This window comes from Chenopodium quinoa, unplaced genomic scaffold, assembly GCF_001683475.1.
Source record: "Chenopodium quinoa cultivar QQ74 unplaced genomic scaffold, ASM168347v1, whole genome shotgun sequence".
NCBI lineage: Eukaryota > Viridiplantae > Streptophyta > Magnoliopsida > Caryophyllales > Amaranthaceae > Chenopodium > Chenopodium quinoa.
The window spans coordinates 2,208,065-2,227,840 of NW_018744582.1; the positions used below are offsets into that span (position 1 = coordinate 2,208,065).

General features: G+C 36.4%; 5 protein-coding genes and 1 non-coding gene across 7 annotated transcripts; 2 read left to right on the forward strand and 4 right to left on the reverse strand.

Annotated features, from left to right (window-relative positions):
- Positions 1-1,995: 1,995 nt before the first annotated feature.
- On the forward strand, positions 1,996-3,993 carry LOC110699308. Its single transcript, XM_021876812.1, has 2 exons — positions 1,996-3,221; positions 3,310-3,993. The coding sequence occupies exons 1-2, from the start codon at positions 2,024-2,026 to the stop codon at positions 3,930-3,932; spliced, it is 1,821 nt and encodes a 606-aa protein (XP_021732504.1). The 5' UTR covers positions 1,996-2,023; the 3' UTR covers positions 3,933-3,993.
- Positions 3,994-4,084: 91 nt separating this feature from the next.
- Positions 4,085-5,779, reverse strand: LOC110699309. Its single transcript, XM_021876813.1, has 2 exons — positions 5,652-5,779; positions 4,085-4,763 (listed from the first exon to the last, which is right to left on the reverse strand). The coding sequence occupies exons 1-2, from the start codon at positions 5,718-5,720 to the stop codon at positions 4,287-4,289; spliced, it is 546 nt and encodes a 181-aa protein (XP_021732505.1). The 5' UTR covers positions 5,721-5,779; the 3' UTR covers positions 4,085-4,286.
- A 1,387-nt stretch (positions 5,780-7,166) lies between these two features.
- LOC110699463 (LOB domain-containing protein 21-like) lies at positions 7,167-8,414 on the reverse strand. The gene has a single exon (XM_021876963.1). It carries the CDS (start codon positions 7,758-7,760, stop codon positions 7,206-7,208), a length of 555 nt encoding a protein of 184 aa, XP_021732655.1. The 5' UTR covers positions 7,761-8,414; the 3' UTR covers positions 7,167-7,205.
- Positions 8,415-8,701: 287 nt separating this feature from the next.
- On the forward strand, positions 8,702-8,775 carry TRNAI-AAU. The gene has a single exon. It is a non-coding gene; the product is annotated as a tRNA-Ile (tRNA).
- A 5,719-nt stretch (positions 8,776-14,494) lies between these two features.
- LOC110699464 (ABC transporter A family member 2-like) lies at positions 14,495-15,008 on the reverse strand. The gene is made up of 2 exons (XM_021876965.1): positions 14,846-15,008; positions 14,495-14,701 (listed from the first exon to the last, which is right to left on the reverse strand). The coding sequence occupies exons 1-2, from the start codon at positions 14,991-14,993 to the stop codon at positions 14,508-14,510; spliced, it is 342 nt and encodes a 113-aa protein (XP_021732657.1). The 5' UTR covers positions 14,994-15,008; the 3' UTR covers positions 14,495-14,507.
- Positions 15,009-15,941: 933 nt separating this feature from the next.
- On the reverse strand, positions 15,942-18,903 carry LOC110699310 (ABC transporter A family member 2-like). 2 transcript variants are annotated; one of them, XM_021876814.1, is made up of 4 exons: positions 17,080-18,903; positions 16,658-16,895; positions 16,385-16,480; positions 15,942-16,295 (listed from the first exon to the last, which is right to left on the reverse strand). In XM_021876814.1, exons 2-4 carry the CDS (start codon positions 16,838-16,840, stop codon positions 16,098-16,100), a joined length of 477 nt encoding a protein of 158 aa, XP_021732506.1. In that variant the 5' UTR covers positions 16,841-16,895; positions 17,080-18,903; the 3' UTR covers positions 15,942-16,097. The 2 variants fall into 2 exon arrangements, with proteins under 2 accessions (XP_021732506.1, XP_021732507.1); XM_021876815.1 differs by lacking the exon at positions 16,658-16,895 and having other exon boundaries at positions 17,080-18,901.
- Between the last annotated feature and the right edge of the window lie 873 nt (positions 18,904-19,776).

Consider the following 19,776-nt stretch of genomic DNA (forward strand, 5'->3'; position numbering starts at 1 on the left):
TGGTAGAAATTCTCAATCTCAAACTAAAGGGAAGTCACTATAGGTCTGCGTAACTTTAAAAACTCGTTTTAATTAAGACATCTGTTTCATATTATTTGTAATATGTGTATTATTTGTGACTTGTGAGATATAAAATATTCACAAGTTGCAAATAATATGAAATAGAGGTAAAAAATTATTGTACTACGTATATAGCCATATTTTAATGTCACTATACCTGAGCTTTCTTCGATTAACATGCTATTTTAGTATTTTATCTCCCATCACCCCCACAAAATGTAACTCATATTTGTCGGATCAATTTAAGGGTCAACAAAATGTTTTAGAAGAAAAACTGAAAAAAGACTAATAGGATAAACAACCTTATGAGTTATGAGGACCCTACTAGTAGTCTACGGGATTTGTTAAACATCGCCCGCGTTTTTCTACATAAAGCCCACATTTTTTAAAAATGTTGACATTATTGCCCTTGTTTTAATTTTTACCGAAAATAAAATTTTTCACTCATAAAAAATGTGGAGCAGGACTGGATCGCCGAGTGAAACCGAAGAGCCCTCAACGTCGGGTAGATGCACCGTAGAGACGCCGTTGACGCCGGAAAAGGAGGTACGAAGCCATCTAAAACCACGAATTGGCGGCTGGCGTCCTGCCGGGACGCCGTGACCGTAGTGGTGGCGCCTAGCCAGGACGCCGCCACCGTGGCTCTGGCGCCTGGCCAGGACGCTGCCACCGTGGCCGTGGCGTCTGGCCAAGACGCCGCCGCCACGGTGGCGGCGTCCTGGCCAGGCGCCACCGCCACGGTGGCGGCGTCCTGGCTAGACGCCACCGCCACGGTGGCGGCGTCCTGGCTAGGCGCCACCACTATTTTTTTTTTTTTTTTTTTTTTAATTTAATTTAAAATTTGTTTATTTTTTTTTTTTTGTGTTACAATTTTTTTCTTTTTTTTTTGGTTTTTTTTTTGTTTTGTTTTTAATTGTTTTAATTTGTTTTTGTTTTTAATTTATTTATTTTTTATTTTTTTTTTTTACAATTTTTTTCGTTTTATGTTTTTTTTTTGTTTTTATTTTTTTGGTTTATTTTTATTTATTTAATCTAAAGTTTTGTTTATGTTTTTTATTTTTGTGTTTTGTTTTTTTTTTTTTTTTTGAATACTTTTTGTTTATTTCTTTGTTTGTTGTTTATAATTTATTATTGTTTTTGCTTTTGTGCTAATGTTGTGTCAAATGTATTAATTTAATCTACTCTTATGTGATTATATTTATATGTTATTGTTGCAGGATTATGGTGGAGACGGAAATGATTATAGTGGGATTTTTGTACACGATGGTCTGTTCGAAGATGCTCAACAAGCGGTTGATTGGGCGAAACAGGTTGCAATTAGATCAGGTTTTTGTTTAGTAGTAGCAACTCATAAATCTCAACGGGATGGTAGAATGGATCGCATTTTGAGATGCGACCGTTATCGCAAAAGGGAGGAACGAGATTTCAGTCAAGCGATTCGGTTTGATACAAAGCGGAAAGGTTGTGGGTGTCCGGTCATGATATAAAGGTTCGACAACAGCAAAGGGGTGACGGTTGGGAAGTGAAGAGTTACGGTAAATGGGGGTATCACAACCATGAGATGATCGCATATGAAGTGGGTCATCGACAGTTAAGTGGCCTAAGTCCTGCTGCGAAACTAATTGTAAAAGAAATGAGTGATGCTCAAGTGAAGCCTGCTAAAATATTAGCATCTGTGTTGGAGAAATTTCCTGAAGACCAGCCAAACCGAAGACACATCTACAACGTCAGACATAAATTGAGGTTTGAACGGTCAGAGGGAAGGAACCCTATACAGCAGCTTCTACACCAGGCACAAGCACGTGGTTACCTGTACTGGTTTGAATCTGATGAAGACACATCGGAGGTGACTCATTTGTTCCTTGTGCATCCTGATTGTGCTGATATGATTTCGTCTTGGCCATCTGTGATTCTGATCGATTCAACGTACAAGACAAACAAGTATAAGTTTCCACTGGTTGAGATGGTTGGGATGACTCCAACGAACCAGAACTTTTTGATTGGTTATGCAGTTATGAAGGATGAGACGGTTGCGAGTTACCGTTGGGTGTTGGAGAAGTTGAGAAATTACATCGGCCCAAGTGTTCAGCCATCGGCCATCGTCAGCGATTGTGAGGGAGGTCTCTTTGCCCCTATAGCGGAGCTGTTTCCGGAGTCGAGCCATTTACTGTGCACATGGCACATCAACAAATGCGTGAAAGTCAAAGCCTACAACCTTTTCAACAAGAACTTAGATTCAGCAGAGAGATTGGTAAATGGTAAGTGGCGGAAGATCCTGCAAGCTACCACGGAGGCAGAGTACGACCGAGCCTTGGATAACTTCAAGGATGCATACCAATGGTGCCCGGCAATCGTAGACTATGTGATGCAGCAGTGGGTGCCTCAGAGGGAAAAGTTTGTCAAATATTGGACAAACCAAGTTCTTCATTTTGGAAACACTACTACATGTAGAGTTGAGAGCGCTCATAGAGCTCTGAAGGACTGGATTGATTCTTCCACCTCTGCTCTGGATACACTGTTCGAGAGAATAAACAAGGCTATTGATACTCAGAGGAACGGCATCAAGAACTCTCTCGAGGACTCCAGACGGCGACATGGCACGATGTATAGCCATTTCATATTTAAGATTCTCCATGGTCGTGTGTCACACTACTGCTTGGGGTTGATTCTGAGCGAGCACACCAGGATGAGGGAGTTGGGTGATGAAGTGGCTATTCGGTGCGGATGTGCTATATCGGTGACTCATGGACTACCTTGTGCATGCACCATTCACCGCGTAATTACGCAAGATAGGGCGTCGTTACATGTTGATCAGGTTCATCCATTCTGGCGGACGCTCGTTATCGGAGAGCATGCTGTTCCACAGACAGTCAACCGTGAACAGGAGGAGTTGGAGCAGTTTCGTTCGATGTTTGACCAAGTGTCCTCCAGCCACCCTTCAGTCATTCGTAGTGCTACCCACGTACTTCATGACATGTTCAACTCGTCGTGCTTGGATCATGAGGAACCTGAGGGGGTCGAGCGACCACGGGGCCGACAACCACGGCGGGAAAGGAGTGCGTTTGAGTACATTCGTGGTCGTGGTCGTGGTCGTGGCCGTGGTCGTACATCGTCATCAAGTGGTAGTCAAACTTCTTCGTCGGTGAATATGCCCGGCACCGGTACGGTACTTTAGTTTAATTTACTTTTTAGAGTGTTTGCTTAGTTTTCTGCTAACTTGTTAATTGTGTTTTTTGATGTGTGCAACAGGCAGAATGGACATTGAACATTTTCCATATAAAGACAGGATCCCTAACATCATGATGCCGTTCCTGGACGGGTGGAATGATGTGGTTGCAGATGGTAACTGTGGATTTCGGGTTGTGGCTGATGTGTTTCAGATGGGTGAAGACAACTACGGTTTAGTGCGTCAGTTGATGTACAGTGAAATCGCCTCAAACCGAGCTGTTTATCGCCACGTGTACGGACAGGACTTGGATAGGTCTCTGCAGCGTATCCGGTGGGGAGGAGGACGTTGCGGTCAAAATCATTGGTTCGACGCGCCCCTTGATCTCTTCGCCGTTGCAAACATCTACAAGTGTGCAGTGATGCATTTCGGCCTTGGTTTGCATGGTCGAGCTTACTATCCGTGTACCACGGTTCTGCCTTGGTGTTCGCGTGAGACCGTCACCAGACCGGTAAGAGAGGTTGCTATTGGATTTCTGGGGCCGTCATACAGACATTTCATCCGACTGGACCTGTCACCCGATTTTCCGGTCCCACCGATTATACCAACGTGGTACACCATTCGTACAGCAAGCGTAGAGGGCTGGGATGCGTTATATCATGACCGGGTGCAGCAGTGGAACAATCTAGTTGCCTTTTCTATGTGACCTAATATTGCTATTGCTATGTTTTTCCCATTTATTTAATTTTCGGATTCTAATTTTCGTATTTAGTTTTCCCATTTAAATGTGAACCTGTATTTAGTTTTCGTATGCCCACTAATTACAACTTAAAATAAAAGTTATAAAAACTAAAAATATAATGTCAAATTCTAAGAACTTAAAATAATAATTATAAGAACAGATAATGTTAACTTTTACAAACAACTAGGAAAATGTTTTATAAATGCACTGCCGACATATCAATAATCTCTCTGTGACGCCCACTGCCACTGCTCAAGGGCCCGTTCCAGTTCATCAATAACAGCTCTGCCTGTTGCAGTCGTCATGTTGTCCCTCTCCTCAAATACGGGTAGCGATGTGTCCTAGAAAGCTAGGAATCACACTCCCGTCTATAGGTCCCCCAGCCACCTCGCCCCTCACCACCCAAGAATCATTAACGGCCCTCGACCGTTTTCTGCTAACCGCAGACACAGTGGACGCAGATGATGTGCCAGATCTACTAACAAATCTACCATCTCTACCCTTACGCACGTCTACCCTACGCGTCTCATACACATCATCAAGCCTCTGACTGAATGGACCGTAATCATCATATGGTCCACTCTGATCGTCCACATCCTCATCTGCATCCTCCTCCTCCTCCTCCTCATCACCATCATCATCTTCATCATCCTCAGAATAGTGCACCCGTTCTCTACGAGCCGAGGCCGAAATACCACGGGATCTAACGTGTCTGGGCCCCGAGCTCTCCATTGAGTTCATCGTACTTCTCATAATGTCCATACTCTTCCCAGCCCCAGAACGAAAATACGATGCCTAACACAAAATAACAAAACATGTAATATGCAATATAAACATGTAATATAAACATAAAAAAAGTAATTAAAATAAATAAATAAAACAATATACATATGATGGAAAATAAATTAAAAACATTACAAAATATTAACAACCTAAAAATAAAAAAATTAATAACCTAATAAATAAATAAATAAAAAATTGGAAAAAACAAAGCAAAAAAAAAAATTACCCAAAAAAAACAAATTGGAAAAAACAAAGTGAAAAATATAAAATTATAAAAACTTAAAAAAAGAAGAACATCAAAATTTTAAAAAAAATTTATAAAAAAAAAAAGGGAACATAAAATTTTTTTTAAGTAAAAAAACTAATTCAAAAAAAAAAAAACAAGAACAATAAACAAGAACATAAAATTAAAAATTAAAAAAAAAAAAAAGAGGAACATAAAATTTTTTTAAAAAAAACCAACAAAATTTAAAACAAAATAAAAAAAAAATCAGAAACATAAAATTTAAAATTAAAAAAAAGAAAAACAAATTTAAAAAAAAATCAAAAAAAAAATAATTATTTTCGAAAATTAAATTTCAAATTTAAAACCAAAAAAAAATTAAAAAAAAAAATAAAAAGGCGGCGGCGCCTAGGCCAGACGCCGTGACGGTGGCGGCGGCGTCTAGCCCAGACGCCACTACCACGGCGGCGGCGCCTAGGCCAGACGCCGGTGCCGTGGTTCTGGCGCCTGGGCCAGACGCCACCGCCACCGTCACGGCGTCTGGCCTAGGCGCCGCCGCCGTGGTGGTGGCGTCTGGCCTAGGCGCCGCCGCCGTGGTGGTGGCGTCTGGCCTAGGCGCCGCCACCGCCTCCGACCTTTTTTTTTTAATTTTTAAACACAAAATTAATAAAAAATACCTTCTCGCCGGAAAACCGCTGTCCACCCGCCGCCTGTGCCGCCACTTCCTTGCCGGGCCGCCTCGACATCGCTCGGAAAGTTTTTTAGAGAGAGAAAGTGGAAGTAGAGAATTGAGAGAAGAAATTGTGTTTTTTACTTTGAGGGCAAAAGTGACAATTCACTCTAATTTTGTGGGCTTTATGTGGAGATTCGCGGGCGATGTTTAGCAATTCAGTAGTCTACTACCCTTAGAATAGTCCTTGGATACCAAAATAAACTCTTTGATAAAGTTGTGACTATGGCTCCACAAGTCGTTAACATCTTATATACAATCAATTTAATGTCAAATCATTTCATCATTTTTCTTATTTTGTAAAATTCGTTTATGTATTAAAGCAATCGCTTAAATTCAACTAGGTTTTCAGTCTAAAATCAATTGACAATAAGGTCCTTTTACTACCTACTATTTCAAAACATCCTTAGATGGATCAATTCGATTTTTCACAAACAAGTATGATATCGGCATATAATATACTCCCTTCATCTGATTTCAGTTGTCAAATTAGTTCATAGTATTGATCTATTTACGTGAGGACGTGTCTTCGCGAGTATTAACCTCCCCCCCACCCCCGCGCTTTCCCCTTCTCTCTTTGCTTGTGACTTCTGCCTTTCAAGATCAAAGCAACAGGATAACGTCAATTGTCAACCGAACTGATTTTTCTAGTCAGTCAGTCATCTTTCTTTGGATTTGCATTTGCACATGCTAAAAGCAGATCAATAAGTGTAACAGTAAACATTGCTACTACAACTAGTATTCCTTTGATCAAACTCATGATTTGTGCTAGGATTTTTATTGTCTCAAGAAAAAAGAAGAAATTTTGTTTAACTTTTTTTTTTTTTTGCGGTAAAGAGTGTGCTAAACACACAAATGTCGCATCAAATTAGAAATGCGCAACCAGTACAATTTATGGTGTACCAAATGCAATGGTTAAGCTGCGTTTTCAGAAATACATCATAATTTTATGCCTTGTCCACTACTCACCCTTTATTGCTCCACTTCTCTGAGTCTCTCTCCTTTTACAAGTTTCTTAGGATATTTTTTTGCTGAGCCTTCTCTAGTGTCACATTCTCCAGGTGATGGTGATCTACAACCTTAATTAGAGTTACGCAACTACACATATATATCTCCGTTTAGTCTTAAGAGCTTATTTACGCAGTTTCAGGATATAAAAGGACATTTTTGTATGGCCTCCACAAATAGAGTGGTATATAGGGGAAAAAAGAAGACAATTAGCTAAGCGGATTATTTTAGATAAAAGTTTAAGTTCTCGAGATTAATTAATATAGAACGAAGCACGAAATAAAATATATTTTTGTGTGCGATTATATTATAAGGTCTGAAATAACCATGGAAGTGTTGGAACATACAAGTAATAAAGTAAAGGTAAGAGCTCACCTCAGACATAAATAAATTTTCATGACCCTCCCTTGAATAGGCCATATTTAAGTTAAATCTAAGATAGAGCTTTGAAAGATTGATAAATAGATTTACATTTAATTACATGATCGATCGATCACAAAGGAAGAAGATCAGGAACTTGACCAAAGTCATTAGAATTATAAGCTCCATTGTCACTTTGGCTAAACTGATCTAAACTTATTAAACCTTCGCTACATAAATTCATATGAATTATACTAACATTATGATCACCCAAACCAAACAAACCATTGTCATCAGTATTACTACTAGCGGTAACATTACTATGTAGGCTGCTAGCCTTGTACTGAGCTAATCGAGCACGGGCAAGGGCAAGATCATGCTGGAGCTGGATCATCCGTCTTTGCAAGAGCGCAATAGCACCAATACACCCATAGACCGGATCACGAAGGCGAGCCTCGGCCTCGTATGATAAAGAATTGACAGTATCCTCACGGTGCTCCTCAGGGACTTCATTAAGGATCTTACTTACATTGCTGGCTCCAAACACTTTATGGACTTTGGCAAACTTCTTAGGCTCGTCGGCTCGAAAGTGTGGGGCGAATATGCAGCTAGGGCTGCAACGTCGCTTGAGTAGTTTGCAGGCCGCGCAAGATGAGCTTGACCTGGGCTCGGTGTAGCCCTTCTTCATGGTTGGTTTTGGTTCTTCATTCAAAAGAAAGAGATAAAGTAATCAACTAAAAGTACACAACATCACATACAATTCGTGTGTGTGTTGTGTTGTGTTGTGTTATAGGAATAGGCTTATCCTTGATATAGTAGTGGGCTATTTATATGTCAATATGTGGTTGATACATTAGGGGGGCTCTCTTGATGCATATACTGTCTTCTTATATTTTGAGAGCCAAAAACCATTTTGTGGGCCTCCCATTACTACTATTATTTGATACAAATCATTCTGTCTTCCTTGGAGTTTCTATTGGAAGAACAATGGTTGTTTTTTTTTTTGTTTTTTTTTTTTTGGCCAATGCATGATATAGTTATAGAAAGTTGATATTTTGAAAAGTTTCACTGAGACAAATTCTAATATATTACGGAGTAGTAAAAAAAAACATGATAAAAGTATGTGAATCATGTAAAAATTAAATTTGAACCATCACAAAAGACGAAGGGATCTTTAATGAGGATATTTCGAAATGTACCAAAAAGCTCGGCGGAAATAAAACCGATATCTCCTTAGAACAAATGCGACACAACATGAGTATAAATAAGCTATAATGAATAAAAGTAATATATTGAATTCAGTAAAAACCAAGATCTCATAACTACTTGAACGGTTGAGCCATACAATGAAATAATTATTTTTTTATGAAAAAAAAAAAAAAAAAAACACTAATGTATAATTTAGTGATTTAGTAAGCCAAATACATCATTATACTAGAAATTGATAAGAATTCACTTTTTTATAAATAAATCTATCTTCAGATGGTTTTGTCTTGAGTTTGGTACGTTAGGATTGGATAAAGCTGAGTTACCTGAGTACACATACACCTGTCAGGCTATGTGTGACGGAACAGGAAATCAAACCATCAAACAATATTATATAATGAAGTTTAAATTTATAAATAAACAGGCCCATTAGCTCAGTTGGTTAGAGCGTGGTGCTAATAACGCCAAGGTCGCAGGTTCGACCCCTGCATGGGCCAATATATTTTTTTTAACTTTCTAGTTTTTAAAAAAAAATTCGTCATTTTTAGCACTAGCTAGTAAAACATAAATAGAAAATTTTGCTAAAAATGGACCAGCTATTATTCAAGTGGAAGGAAAGCCAATGTAGGACATGAGGATGTACATTATTTTTTTTTTTTGAAAAAAGACCTCTTATTTATTTTCAATGTAGAAAAATAGTAAAATGACAAGATAGTTCACCAAGAAAGGAAGATAATAAAACACATACACACTCATTTGATTTGAAGAAAGGAAGTGACATTACCTGAAAAGGGCATCATTTCTTTGGTCTATTTACTTTGATTTGAAAACCTTTCATTATGAATGTAAAAATAAAAAGCAAAGGTCTTTAGTTACCTAGGGTTTTAGGTACTTATAGAGCCCCTACTTTAGCTTAATTTGATTTATAGTAGTCCAATATTGATTACGTAACTAAAAGAAATTAAGGACATAAGGTTGAGGAGCTTTTATTAATTAGCTTTACGTTTGATGAAAAAGTATTGTAACTAATACTATTAAGTGGAAAAGGTAATTCAACGTGAAATCTAATATGGATTAGAAAAAAATTAATTCTTTCTTATATTACAATTAATGCCACAAAAAAATTGTGGGTTATATTATACCATTATTAAATCTATATTTCGATGTGTGCTTTAAATTTCAAAAAGCATGTATACACCCACCATTTTAAATAAACATTGATGTCAAATTAACTAAAGATTATGGATTGCTAACTATGTATAATTTTACCTACAACAATTTTTGGAGTATGATAAACATTTCTAATTTGCATTTAAGTTAATTATTGTTATTTTTTTGAAATACCTTTTTTTATTGTAACCGTGTAAGATTTATGGTATTGAATTCTCACAAATTTTCGTCCGTCTTGCTCCTTTCCTTTCTAAATTACTAATATGTTTGATTGGCTCTAATATCATGATATTTGAACAATCGATCAACATTATAAGTGTGAAAGATTTTCTACAAATTTATTAGCTTAAGAGCTCCCTAATGATGGATGGATTGGAAAATCACATTCTGTGGTGGAAATTAGAGGCAAGTAGTGATGGCAACTTCTTTTGCGGTGAATTGTGCTTGTTTTTTCTTAGAAAAGTTCCGAAGGGGATTTCTTGCTCACTTTTTACGATCCCAAAACTCTTTATAATTGTGCGAGTATCGGTTTTTTTTTTTTTTATTATTATTATTTAATTTAAGAAGTCGAATACCATAATAATAGGAAGACGGAATTGATCCCAAGTTTTGAATACTAGTTGCTAATGTTTTAGCAGAAGAAAAAAAAAAAAAAAAAAAAAACAAACTAACATCGACAATAGTTTGTAATTAGTTAAAAAAAATTCGGCCACCAATAAGATATTAATGGGTATAAAAAATCTAAAGCAATTGATTCAAAATAAATATAGATGCTTATTATCATGCCATTATTTGTAAGAATATAAACAATACATGTCAATTTAAAAAATGTTTATGTCAATATTATGACTCGGATCTATTAAAAAATAAATAGAAAGTCATACCATCTTTGCATTTTGCTCATCTATTATTCTTAAATATAGTTAATGTAGACTACGATAGTGTTTTTCTTTGTACTTATACTTTTTCTACTGTTAAAGTAGTACTCCGTACTAGATATTTTCTTTGACTAAATCTAAAATAAAAATATTTACGATTATTATGTACATAAAAAAAATAAAAAAAAATAAAAAAAAAAACCTAAAAGTAAAATTCATCTACATAAATTATAATATATGAAAACTATATTACAATAATATTTAACATATCGACCTGAACATCGCCCAGATTAAATACTAGTTTATAATATGAGAAACATCATGAGTTCATGACAGAAATTTGGTGAATTACTAGTGGAATAATTGGACAAAAGAAGACAAGATCCTTTAATGATTAAAGCCCATTTCCGAGCCCATTTTTCAAATAATTATTGCAGCCTGGCCCATATGACTAAAAAAATCCAAGGGTTTTAACTGGCCCAATGTAATATTGTAATCCCCGTCTCTTGACCCATCGGTTGCCCAGTCCAATCCTGCTCAGCTAGTCAACATTAGGGTAATTCTTTTTTTGAAGAAATACTTTGTTTATTCTTATCTCCATTTCTTATTATTTGTAACGAATGAGAATTATTTGTGAGATATAAAAGTTTTTTTTTGTTGCAAAAATATGGAGATAGTAGGTTGTTTAGGATATTACGGAGTATTATCTTGGATATTATTCCTGCTCAGCTCATCGAAAAAAAAATATTATTTTTATCATCATAAGACCACCTTGTAGTTGGTAAAAAAGGCTACAGTAAATAGAAAACCAGCAATGTTATAATGTTATGAGTTGCAATAGATGATTGAAAACCCCTTACATGGTCATAATTGACCTTGACAGATTAACACACATCTTAAATTCCTAAATCCTAAATACGAGTATATTATTTTAAAAATTAAAATTACGACAAATGAATGATTAGAACGAATATAGAAAGAAATTTCCACATTCTTACAACTTTGACATAATAATAAAGTTTTATTTCAAATTACATAGAAACAATGGTCTCAATTGTTAATTTTATTTTTCTAAAAAAGGAAAGTTCAACTTGGATATGAAATTATGAATACACTTACATGATCATAACACTACGGAGTATTAAACACTTTATATAATTGACTTAGTTGTATTTATTTGATGGTATACTACTTCAGCCACCACAACCATCTAAAGCTGTCAAAAGCTGACCTGATTCGAAATACCGATCCGAACCCGATTTTTAACCGATTCGTCTAAACCCGGAAAAATGATGACCCGAACCCGATATGACCCGACCTGAAACCAACCCTAGACCCTATTTAATCCGAGTATTTGAGACCCGAACCCAAACATGAACCGACCTGGAGATGACCCGACCCGAATATAACCCGTATAATATTGACTTGAACCGAAATTGAATCAAACCCGTTTTAACCCGTCAAAACCCAAATTTAACCTGACCTGTTACTAACCCGACCTATTCCTAACTCGACCCGAATTTAACCCGACCTATTACTAACCTGACCCAAAATTCAACCCGATCTGTCACTAACCCGACCCAAAATCAACCCGACTTGTTATTGACCCGACCCAAATTCAACCCGACTTGTTATTGACTTGACTGAAATCAACTCGACTTGTTATTGTACACATCTTCATTATTGTAGATCAAATACTGAATAAAGATATATGCTATATATATTCTAAGCTACTCGTTATGTCGAAACTTCGTAAGGCTAAAACTACTCTATGTTAATATTGATCAAAGTATTTTGTCTTGGATGCAGGGAGACCAAGTCGATCCAGCAAAAGAAAGAAGCATCATCCCCAAATTTAGGTGTTAATTATAGTATATATTTGTTGTACATATATATACCAATTAAGTCTCATATCTTAACCTTAGTGTACATGTACATATATGCATCTCTTTAATTTAGTATAAACACTCCACATACGCATCAAAATCAATTAAGAAGAAACATTTATTTGTTGTAGATTCAACTACTTAATTATAGTTCAGCTACAATGAAGCATTCCAATAATAAAAGAAGACCGCAAGTAATACTAAGCATCCACAAGGAAATGCAGATTTTCCACAATTAAACGGTCAACTAAAAAAAGGGGGAATAACTTTTAAAATATCAGTTTGTCAATTCTATATTCACAAACCTATCTTTCCATGACCAATATCAACTGAGCAGCCAGATATACGCCCTACAACATATAGTGATAAAACTCCTTGTTCTGCAGCATAAAACCCTGAGACATTGAAAGTTTCAAACAACAATTGGACCAATTGTTCTCATAGGTCCTGCAGTTGTTTGAGAGTACAACAATATCTGAGATTTGAGCAACAACTACAATGTGAATCACATCAACAAGTTTAAATTAAACATGTTTGACGATGTATAATATCATGGATCTACTAGAAAATAAATGTATATGCAATAACTCCCTGGTTAATACTACACACATACAAAATATATATAGAAATGAGATCAAAGTCAAACTAGAAACAATGAGTAATAAGATCTCAGGTTCAGTTACAGATAAGAAGAACACACCATATGCTCTTCTTTTCTAACATATATAGATAATATAGATAGATTATGGATATCTTATTAAATCATAATAAATGTGCAGTGAGTATGGGCTCTATATTCCTTTTTCAACAACAATTGATGGAGGGCATTAATTATGCAGTCTCCTATATCAGGAAAAAATCTGAGTATTTTTTTCATTGTCTTGAATAAGCACATAGCATTGGACACTTCAATAGAAGACGAGAGTGAAAGGTTTGAGCACAATCTCATAGTTTGTATAGTTTACTAACTCAAAAACCCAACACAAGATATTGATGAAGTTCATTATATACACAAACGCAGTAGAGTTAATAGCTGATGCACAGACAACGGAGAACAAATTGTGCAGCTTCATCATAAAGCTAGCTGGGCTGGAGTTGATTCACATATGAAGAGGTCTTCCGCTGGCTACTCCAACTATAATTCGGGCCCTTATCCTTGGCACTTTCCTGATTCGAGGTAGCAGACACCTTGATTCAGCTTTCTATGAGATTTAAGCATTATTAGTTACAGCACAGAGACATCAAATAACAGTATATGTAAGAAGAAATAGTATTCATGTGAGAGTTGATCATGGGAAGTAGGTGGAGCTCAGTGAACCAAAAATATAGACTTTTCATCAAGGAAATTAAATTTCTACGATGACAGCCTAAAGCGCAAGCATGTGTAAGCTGAAGCACATAAACAACAAAGAATTAACAAAGAAAGACAGTTAAACCAGAAATAAATACCATGAAAGAAAGTTTTCCTAAGCCATAACAAGATTAAATAATTTATGCAAGATTACATCCCAAACTTTCATGCATTTGCAATAGAAACTAGATGGAGTAAATGATTAGCATCCAGAATATGCAATTACAAATATAATTAACGAGCGCACTAAAATAGGACAAGAAACTTGAACTGGCCCCTTGTCTTACCTTTGGTAAAACAGAACAGACGGAGGAACCCATTACCTGCATCACATCAACAGCAGAGCTGATTGAAGACTTCGAAGAATCAATATCAACCTGCAGAATTACAAATTTTATTTATTCACCCAAATTCATGATATTACTGAAGCAAAGAGTCTTTCACTAGGTGAAAACACGTAATCCGCATCGGTTAAAAACCTCCATTTAGCACCGGTTTTGAACCGGTCCTGATTTGGGGGGTGCTAAAACCCCAGACTTTTCGCACCGGTTTTGGTTGAGAACTGGTGCGAAAAACCACACTTTTTGCACCGGTTTTGACTTAGAACCGGTGCCAAAAGTCCCCAAATTTTTTTTAAAGAAAATCTTTTAGCACTGGTTCTTTTCCAAAACCGGTGCCAAAAATGCCCAAAAAAAAAAAATTTTTTTTGCATTTATTTTCACTTAAATTGTACCAAATATTTATATATAATCATAATATACATAAAACACATATATTTTCTTCAATAACTTGTAATATTACACTTTAAAAAACTAAAAAAATATAGCATAGTTTTGTTTTGTCTTTTGTCCATTCTGATGTAGCATACTGCATTAATTTTGTCTAACAAAGCAACTGCAAGATTGTTTACCCTGAGAGCATGGTAAGGAGGAGTTCTTTTGCATTTACAGCATCCAAGACTTGTTGATCCGGGATAAACCTTTGCAAGGCCGCACGTATTTGGACTGCAACATTTGATCAACAACACCTTCGTTTGCTTGCTGTTTAACATTGTTCTCCTCTTGAAGAACATCCTCATCATAAGGAGTTACATGCTCAAGCTGTGAGGAAGAACTAAAGCAGGTACAGATGCCACCCTCTGATGCATCCATGTTAAGTGCAGTTAGTTTATTGAAATTAAAAAGCTACTAGTGTGATATATATTTTTTTTAGGAAACTAGTATGATATATTAAATTAAGAGAACTGGAGAAAAAAGTAAAAGGAAAGGACATGACTTGCTACCTTGTGCCTTGCTTCCACCTTTGCCTGTCCAATATCCAGGATACAAGAAATAGAACACTGATTTCCTTACTCCATAGGGGTTCGGAATAATATTGTCGAAGTAAAGAGCCAAAACAAACCACATATAACAAACGTCCCCGACAGCCATATGAAGATATCATTTTGTCACGAGATGGCAGTACGTACTTAATGGTTAGCAGTCTTAGCACTAAAATGTCAATAGAGACTAAGCGAATATTTGAAAATGACAGAAGCCAAAAGCATAAGAATCACATTGAAGGGATATGAAAAGGAGAAAAATTTAATGGACTTAATAAATATGTAGGATACAACTTACCATTGTTAAAATACATTCATCATCATTAAGCGAACATTTTGTCCTTCCCTTCTATTAGATATTTAGAGTGTTGATGGTTGCGTTCGCGACCATGAAGAAGCGCTCGCGCTTTGGAGGCGCGGCCGCGCAATAGACGCACCTAAATCGCGTATCCTACTGGAAAATTCTGATAGTTCAAGGTGGAGCGCTTGCTCTTTCAGATGGCGCGCCCGCGCCATCGTTAGGCGCGCCCGCGCCATCGTTAGGCGCACCCGCGCCATCGTTAAGCGCGCCCGCGCTCCAGTCCCTTACTGGAAAAATTGGAATTTTGGAAGAACGAGGAGGAGCGCCCGCACGAGCAAATGGCGCGCCCGCGCGCAAGGGGTGGCGTGCCCGCGCCTCCTCGCTCGTCTTCAGTTTTTGCGGTTATTCCCTTTATATTGTATTTGGGGCCTTTGTTTTCGATATCCAGAAAACTTCTTCCTCTCTGAATATTTTCCTTCTCTACACCATTATTGAAGAACTTTGCAAACTCTTCATTAATTCTCTATCATCTAAGTTTATTGTTTGAGAATTTAACCATCTTATCACACATCTTTGTGCTAAGTGTGTGGTGTTGTCTATTGTATCTCAAAGTGAGTTTCCAGTTTAAACCCAAGCACCGTGGTAGGGGAAATTATCACTTTAGGAAAGTGTATACACGCCTTAGACAAGTATCCGGTATAGAAGACTCACGTGGTCATAGAATTTCTCATGTTCTTGGTGGTGTTCGGCTTGGAGTGAGGCAAGTTTAAGAACCTTTCACATTAGTGTTATTTTGTTGTAATTTCTGGAGTACATTGTTAATTTAGTGCTTGGTTTGTAATACTACTTGAAGTATTTGGTGTTGTATGTTTCATTGAAATTTATACACATTCTAGGGTTTGTCCACCATTGTTAAGTAATTCTTGTTGTGTAGAATTGCATTGTAAACCCTAACACCTTCCAGCTCATTCTAGGGTCTTGAGGTGTACTAGTTGCATCTGTGAGCATCTGAATACCCTCGGCTAGCAAATTTGGAGGGTAGAAGGACCATAAGACTCTGTATGTTTGAGAGAACATTTTACTATATGGGAATCCAAATGCTGTCACAATCTGCACAATATGAAATAACATCAGTAAACAGTCTATTGGTTTCCCTGACTTTAAACCAAAAACTCTGATAGGAAATTAGAGAAACTAGCCTGGGTGATTAAGCCAATAATAAAGTTGTAAAATCCTATGTTTGTAGCTGAAGATGACCGGCTAATGAAGGCTGATAGCGCAAATGCAAAGACAGTCTGACATATGTATAGCAAAGAGCAGATAAGAGGTTAGTGGATGAAAATAAAAAAAGTAGTATCACAAATTACGAAATATAATGATGCAGTAGAGTTTATGAACAATAAATAATATATAATCCAGTATTAATTGTGAATTCAAAACTGGTCAATCAACAAAAGAAACAGGGAGCTTACCATGTTCAATTGGAAAAGAAAGAACACAAGGAATAAGATCGCAAAATTGTTGTGCAAGAAAAAATCAAACTGAAACATCGTCCCAAATAGTACGATGAAAACTGATGAAACAACAACAAGAAGTCCCTCCCAAGCTAGCCATGACAGCCAGTAGGCAGTATCATACAAACCCATCATACTCATCAAAACTTTGACCAGTGATAGGTAGACAAGATTTAAAATCTTTATTAACAAAATTCTGAAATCATCAACAATAATAATATTCAGATTATAAAACCAAATCAACCAACAATATTATGAAAAAAAATAGGGTAAAGGAGAATGACATGAACTTAAGTTAAGGCAATTAAGAGGCAAAGATGGACAGGTTTAGCAGATCACTTAGAAATTTTAGTACAAGACTCAAAGAGAAGCATGCTTACATAAAATTGGCTGAGCATTGACATGTACAATAGCAGGTAGCAAGTAGGCAAGTGTTTTCCCTGATCCTGTTTCAGCAAGACCAATAAGATCACGACCCTTTAGGGCCATAGGCCATCCTTGAGCTTGAATAGCAGTGGGTTCAGTAAAGCCAACTTTCTTAACCTCTTCCATGACATAATTTGCAGTCGAGAAGGAAAACCATTTATAAGTCAATAACTGGATCTAACACCCACAAATGCTCTAGACTAGGGGAGAGAGAGAGATGGACACAGAACACTGTAGAAGCACCACATCAAAATGGCAATTTTTGCAAATCTAGTTTGTAAATTACAAATAAGTTCATCATTGAAAGCTCAGCAAGTAGCTGGATAGTACTCTGACTACAATTTGACACCCAATCCAAGAGATGATTGCTATCCAAAGATAAAAAAAATTCAAGACATGGAGTATATTAAAATTGTAATCAATAAAAACTAAAGCACAATGCAAACTCACGACAAATCATGATACTAGCATGCTTCTTCTAGGAGATGGCTGGAGAGAATTTATCAATGCTTATTCCTTACAAGAAAAGGACATCCTGACTTTCAAGTACATAGGCAATTCTCAGTTTAAGGTTTCTGTTTTTTATGGAAGAAAGTTGTGTAAGAAAGAAATATCATATCCTGGCGGAAAGTGTATTACTGACCTATCTGGTAGAGAATTTATTGAGAGGAAGATATTCAAGAAGAACTTGGTGATGGGAAGAGAAGAAGGAGAGATGATAACCACCCTATCGTATCAGTCTCAACCCTCGATGTACAAGCAGGTATTATTATTGATGAAAAACTCTAAAACGCATTCGTTGTTTCTTTCTTTTTTGTGGCAATTGCTTTGTTATATTGGATGTGAGTACTTACTAAGTGTCAGGCTTAGATACTTAACCAAAGCTCTTTCCACATATTCTGTCCAAATTGAAGTGTCAAGTACTCAAGAAGTGTTCATATTCGTGTTGAAGTGTCGAGGATTCAACAAAAGTACTGGAGGTAGATCTGATAATCTAAACTCCTGAATTACAGTTAAGGTGGTTTAAAAGCAAAATGGATGCCTTCAATAACAATAACTAGCTAGGAGTACATCATTGAAACATGATAAAGGTTTATGGAGGATACCTATATAAATGTCAATGTACTATCTCTTTTAAGCCAATCCAAAATACATAACTATTTTGAAAAATTATAACTTTATCTGTTCAATAAATCAATTCATAATACTAATACTACTTCAATCAAAGAATACAACTAAGAATTTAATATGCAAAGAATTTCGCAATATGTAACATGCAAAACTGAAAGTGACATACAAATCGCAAGAAATCAACAAATTAACACATAATTTCTCCAGTTTTAACAAAAACTCAACATATAATAATAAAATTGATACCTAAAACTTTCGATTTAGGTGATTACTCAACAGATAATCGAGCAGAAGAGATAATCCAACAATTCGTATCAATTGTAAGCAATTCGGGCAGAAGAAAATAGAGCAGTAATGAGTAATCGAGTAATAACATTCGAGTAATCAATTGAAGGCGATTACATCTGAAAACCCTAAATAAACAAGCCAATAGCACAATTTTAGCTATGGTAAAACCCTAGATTAACTATACTAACACAAATAATTAGCGAAATTGATATTCATTGATTAAAAAACATTACCTCAGAAGTTGTTTCAATGGAGGAGAAAGTTCAGAACTGCTACAATATAACTCAAAGCTAAATAACCCAGAAACCCTAACCTCGAATTTCTGATTTTTGGTTCGAAATTGATTCGAATTTGTTGTTGTTGAAGATGCACGCACATCGAATTGATTCAAAATAGACGCACCCAGAAACCCTAACCTCCAATATTGAAGAAAGAGAGAAGGAGAAGGAGATCGAAAGAGAGAAGAAAGGAAAGGGAAAGTGGCGGTTATGGAGAAGGAGATCGAAGGAGAGAGAAGAAGTTTGAGGAAAGTGCTGAGAGAAAGCTTAGAAGCCCCTTCAATGGAGAAATTCAAGTACGCTTCAATGGAGGAAAGAGAGAGGCAGATCAGATGAGAGGAGGAAAGATCGAGGAAATGAAAGTAAGAGAAAGAAAGAGTATATTCGGGGTCTGTTTTTTTTTTTTTTTTTTTTTTTTTTTTTTTTTTTTTTTTACAATAGATTTCTCACCGGTTCGAACTGAATCGGTGCGATTAACTCATTTTTCGCACCGGTTTGGTTAGAATCGGTGCGAAATCCCTTTCTCCCTTTTTTTTCTCTCTTAAAATTTTTTTTCGCACCGGTTTTCAAGAACCGTGCGAAAAGTGCGGTGCCTATTTCACTTTTTCTACTAGTGTTTTTTTCAAGATCTTTGATTGCTCCATTCAAAGAAGTAGAATTGTCTCTCTTAAGTAAAGCCTAATCTTCTAGATACGCCTTATGAAATATAATAGTTGCAATAATTTGACATGAGAAGTAAGCCTGACATTTCCTGTAGTGTCTGTCCAATCCCTCTACTGTATATCTTAGGTTAATTGCAGACAAAGAGATAAGTCATAAAATAGTTTTTAAAATTTTTTAGCAGAAAAGCTTAGTTGGATAATGGAGGCATTACATAAATAGAAGTACTAGTCATAAAATCATCATCAGCTTCTAGTAATTGAATGAATTCAAATAAGCTCAATATGAAACCTT

What these genes read in the sequence shown, in the direction of transcription:
- LOC110699308 (XM_021876812.1), top strand. Translation starts at nt 2,024, where the DNA reads ATGGTTGGGATGACTCCAACGAACCAGAACTTTTTGATTGGTTATGCA. An exon ending in GGTGAATATGCCCGGCACCG is followed by an intron (nt 3,222 to 3,309) that starts GTACGGTACTTT and finishes TGTGTGCAACAG; the next exon opens with GCAGAATGGACATTGAACAT.
- LOC110699309 (XM_021876813.1), bottom strand. Translation starts at nt 5,720, where the DNA reads ATGTCGAGGCGGCCCGGCAAGGAAGTGGCGGCACAGGCGGCGGGTGGA. An exon ending in AGCGGTTTTCCGGCGAGAAG is followed by an intron (nt 4,764 to 5,651) that starts GTATTTTTTATT and finishes ATTTTGTGTTAG; the next exon opens with GCATCGTATTTTCGTTCTGG.
- LOC110699463 (XM_021876963.1), bottom strand. Translation starts at nt 7,760, where the DNA reads ATGAAGAAGGGCTACACCGAGCCCAGGTCAAGCTCATCTTGCGCGGCC.
- LOC110699464 (XM_021876965.1), bottom strand. Translation starts at nt 14,993, where the DNA reads ATGGCTGTCGGGGACGTTTGTTATATGTGGTTTGTTTTGGCTCTTTAC. An exon ending in AGGTGGAAGCAAGGCACAAG is followed by an intron (nt 14,702 to 14,845) that starts GTAGCAAGTCAT and finishes TGGATGCATCAG; the next exon opens with AGGGTGGCATCTGTACCTGC.
- LOC110699310 (XM_021876814.1), bottom strand. Translation starts at nt 16,840, where the DNA reads ATGAGTATGATGGGTTTGTATGATACTGCCTACTGGCTGTCATGGCTA. An exon ending in TTCTTTTCCAATTGAACATG is followed by an intron (nt 16,481 to 16,657) that starts GTAAGCTCCCTG and finishes TACATATGTCAG; the next exon opens with ACTGTCTTTGCATTTGCGCT. An exon ending in TTATTGGCTTAATCACCCAG is followed by an intron (nt 16,296 to 16,384) that starts GCTAGTTTCTCT and finishes CATATTGTGCAG; the next exon opens with ATTGTGACAGCATTTGGATT.